Below are 4,701 nucleotides of genomic sequence, written 5' to 3' on the forward strand. Positions count from 1 at the left end.
TGTGGTTCTACAACGGTCAAGAACCCTTACAAAAGAGTCGCAAGATGAACAGACTTTGCAGAAAGAAAGAAAATAAACTACCCCTCCCCAGTTACTATTTTAACATTGTATATGCTGTTTGTGCGTAAACCAGAAACCAAACTGTAAGATAATACATGAAGATGTGTCTACCTGGACGCAAACGTGTCTGTCTGTAATAAAGGAACTTGACTATCTATACTTCCACATTTAATGAACATTTTAAAATATGTATATATGTGATAAAGTGTAAGATGAGCTTTATTTTGGTTTGAACAAAGTTTGTAAAGTTTAATTATATTAACCTGGTTAAGAGAGACTTGGGGTTGCTTTAAGCGGTCCACCCTTTTAAAGAGGTCTATTAAATGGTGTAATTTATGAGCAGAAATCTCAAACTGTACTGTATTGTATAAAATCTGGTGTTTAAATGAAACTTATGAAACTATCTGTAACATATTTTGCACTTTGAAAAACCTTGTATGTTATCATATGGGAAAAGTAAGGGAAGTACATTGAAAAGAAGGTGGGTTTATTTTAGTGGCTGCCTAACAAGTAACATTGGGGTTTTAAAAAGAGACAAGAAGTTGACAAATGTCCTAAAAGCAAAGAAGTAAGCCAAGATTCCTTCTAGTGTCCTGATGGCCAAAACTTGTTAGTGAGACACTGCTTGTTTATAAAAAGAGTCCAATGTTTTCCTGAGAGTGATATTCATCAACAAATACAATGGCACTGATGCCTCTTAATTGATGGTGTCAGAGAGCCAGCCACATTGCACATTCACTACACTTGAGCTCTTTGTCATGGCTGCTAAGAGGAACTGACACTGCCCAGAGGGATTGTCTGCAGGGGACCTGGCTGGGATGCCACGGGCACTGTTGCTGTGCAAGCACATTTTTGGAGTTTCCCAAGCATACTTTTTGGTATGAACAAAATTTGTCATCACAGGGTCTTGTTTCTGTTGTTTTATTGTTTTTTTTCCTTATCGTTTTACGTTTCATTTTTTGTCTTATTATTTTAAGTAAGGCTGTAATGCCTTTCTCTGGATTGTCAGAATTAACTGCAAGTACCTAAGATATATGGCCAAGTTGGGGTGTGGGATAGCTTACTACACATTTGGTGTTCACATTTAATTTCGTATTTTTTTTTTTTAAAGTAGTGGTCTCCTCTCTGCCTAAAAATAATGAGAAAGCCCTTTATGTTTGTTTCCACATAAAGATTAGCTTCAGAATTGACGATTTTCCTGAAAGGAACAATAGTATCTAATTATGGTTTACATTAGGGGCAACATGTTTCATTATTTTCTTTTAAATTATATTAGATTTGGTGAGTTTGGGTATTAAAAATTATTTCATGCAGCTAAGTTTTATTCCTAGCATTACTTCTTCCTATCTATTTTTTAAGGTGTTTTATCGGAATCTGTCTACTTACAAAGGCTCATCAGTCCACTCATGGTACTGTAATGTGCTGTTAAATGCTATGAATTTCTTTATTTCTAAATACCCCTTTTATTTGGTGGTGATAAAAAATACTTTACACTGGGTATGAGATATTTATTCTTTAAATTGAAAATTTTTTAATGAAACCACAAAACTGCAGGACGGTTTATGAACTAGATAGCACTATTAGGGAGCCTTCCTTTAAGCCAAGAAATCATGTTATTTAGAAAGAAAACTAATCTTAAATATACCATTTCTAATAAATAAGGACTTTTTTATTTTTATGAAATAGTGAAGTATATGAAAATTAATATGTTTGGCAATGTTGGACAGTGGGAAAGTGTCTAGAGTATTTACCTGTCTTATCTGAATTTTTCTTAAAACTTGTTATTAAAATCTAATAGTTTTTGCTTCTTTTCTTTTCCTGAATAATTGTCTCCATTTTTCAAGTGTGTAAGATAAGGGCTAACCATGACATCTCATATATTTTGAGTAGAAATTAAAACTTTTCCAAGTCCACTCAAATATGACTATTGTCTTCCTCCATTCTTTATAGAAGTTGAAGGTTATTATTGTGAAATAAATCAAATAGATTCTCTCTCCTTTATTTTTAAATTTGAATATAATATACACCTCAAGACTGCTCTGTTATTTTTTCTACACACATCAATATGAACATAGTTTTATTTTACATGATGAATATATGCAGAATGAAAAAACCAGATTGAAAACATGCTGGCTTTCATTTCTATAGCCCTAAAGTTAATTATTAATCATGATTTTTAAATATTTGATTTCTAAATAAATCATTCCCCAATGATTCATCACAGTGTCACTGAGAACTTCAAGCAGAAGCAATTGAAGCCAAAATATGACTTGTGTATAGAATTATACTAGCGGCTGATTTGCATTGCTCATGTATCAATTTTAATTCTAAGATATACATACATGGCAGAATACAAAAGCTAATATTTTTGAAAGTACATCATTTTCAAAAGATTTATTTGGACAGGTAGTAGCACCCAGTATGTTTTCTGAAAACATTCTGAAAGTTTTGATAATCACTTTAGGGAGACAATGATTACAACTTCATCATCTCATCAAAATTTGCTCCAAGATTTTCAGTCAAACTCACTTAATAGGAGAAAGAATTAGACTTAAAATGTGACTAAGTTTCTGTTATGTGTTTATATATAACCATCACATTTATCTCTAATCATCATGAAAAGTGAAACACAGAAATGCATCTTATGAGTAACTAAATTCGTTTTTTTATGTTGTATGGTTACTTCATTTAAAATGTTTAAATTATATATGCTGATCTTCTCTGCCATGGCCACTGTATATATGTTGGATGTTTTTAATAATTTTGATACCTCTGCAGATTTAAGAATTTTATTATCAGATTAAAGTTCAGATCCTAAATGTCCTCTTCTGAGAAGTGGGAATAACTACCTTGTAGGCTTTCTGGAATGAAGATAGATAGATAGATAGATAGATAGATATAGATTTTATATATGTAACATATACATATGGCTTATGGATCAGCCAGATATGTGAGCTATATTTAGCATTTTTTCCTTCATTCATTAATAAATATGTTATGCACTTATGAGGCAAAAGACTGCAAGTATGGGGTAAATGATGTTCCCCCAAAATTCATAGATTGAAGTCCTAACTCTTAGTACCTTAGAATGCATCCCTGGTGATATCTGAATGCGTCTGTTAATATCTGATGAGCAGAATGCCCACCCCCTGGTACTCGCAAGCCACCCTTGTTGCCCCAAACCTCAGACTATTTTCTAGCATTATATCAGAGTTATAGTTGTCATATTAACTAATGGAGAATCAGTAAAATACGTTGAATTGCAAGTGCTGAGAAGCCAGCTAGCTACTTGAATACCAAAATAGTACAGTATAAAAATTCAAAATCGTGTCTCAGTTAAGAGTTGGAGGCTAATTTTTTTTTTTTTGCAAAGATGCAAGTGCTCTGATACCAAGAACTAACTATACCAGCAGAGTTAAGATGCTTAATTCTTCACGCTGTCTAAAAGAATATTGCTGAGTCTTTCAATGCACAACCAAGAGAAGTCTTTAGTTAGAACAGTTGAGCAATACATGAGACTTGGGAGAGACAAAACCCTTTTCAGTCAACCCAGATGAACTGATTCTAAAACCCGAAGGCTGGCTGAACATCATTCCCTGTCAGATTAAGTGACATGTGTCTGTCTCACTTGGAGGGGATCTCGTTGGAATTTCCCCCTTGCTCCTGCCTCGTTTGCCTGATCCTATTTGCAACAGGACTCTCTGTACAATTTATCTAACTTGGTGCATTCTCATTTTTTCTTCTCAGTCTCTATTTGAGCCCACTTCAGTCAGCCTTTTGTTTCTCATTACTCTACCATAACTGGTCCCAGCAAGGTCAGAACAGCCTTGTTGCCAGCTCTAAGGGCTGACTTATAGTCACTGTAGAATTTCACCTTTTCTTTATGTAATGCCTTCTAGTATTGGTCGCTTGTGGTTTTCCTGCTCCATCACAAGTCTGTCTTCTCAGATTCTCCACTAGATAGCCTAAGTCCTAATGTAGCACATCGATGTCATGACCTGAAATATAGCACACCTTCTGACTGACACACACATATATATTTTTTGAGACAGTCTCACTCTGTCCCCTGTGTAGAGTGTTGCAGGAAAACGGTGAATTAAAACTGACAGATACACCAACAATATAGAGGAAGTCTTGGGAACCAGCGCTAGAGAGGAGAAAAAACCTGAGTGGAAATGGTGGGAAATGAAGAAGTAAAGCCAAGAAAGACAGGGAGAGACAGAGACAAGAGATGAAAGAGAAGATGGCCTCAGGAGGCTGATGCAGCCGATAGCTCCAAACCATATTTTTAACTTCAGAAGACTGAACCTACCAATGGACCTCAAGAAAATCACATTTCCACTTGAATGTTCAACTAGCATCTCAAATGTGTCATCTCTAAAGCTCTTTACCTTTTCCTCAGTCTTTCCATTTCTAAGACTTAGGTACAGAGAGATTGAGCAGGGTTACCCAGCTAAGGATTGGCAGAGCTGACATTTGAACCCAGGCTGTCTAGTTCAAGAGTCCAAGTGTTTACACTTTGCTTTAAATTGTTTAGGCCTGCAGGCCCAACCCCAGGTAGGGACTGATACTGGTCCGTGGCCTGCTAGGAACCAGGCCACATAGCTTCTTACCATCACTTGCCTTTTTGCCTGAGCTCTG

General features: G+C 35.4%; 1 protein-coding gene across 1 annotated transcript in view; it reads left to right on the top strand.

Moving 5' to 3' along the window:
- LOC100956471 (arf-GAP with Rho-GAP domain, ANK repeat and PH domain-containing protein 2-like) overlaps positions 1 to 471 on the top strand; it is a gene marked incomplete at its 5' end in the record, with an annotated part of 51,199 nt that extends 50,728 nt beyond the window's left edge. Inside the window, one exon of the mRNA XM_023509147.1 lies at positions 1 to 471. This exon is cut by the window's left edge and continues 314 nt beyond it. Coding sequence (XP_023364915.1) covers positions 1 to 76 — 76 coding nt within the window.
- Between the last annotated feature and the right edge of the window lie 4,230 nt (positions 472 to 4,701).

The sequence above is a fragment of the Otolemur garnettii genome, unplaced genomic scaffold, assembly GCF_000181295.1.
Source record: "Otolemur garnettii isolate 467f Iridium unplaced genomic scaffold, OtoGar3 scaffold00444, whole genome shotgun sequence".
In the NCBI taxonomy this organism is placed as follows: Eukaryota; Metazoa; Chordata; class Mammalia; order Primates; family Galagidae; genus Otolemur; species Otolemur garnettii.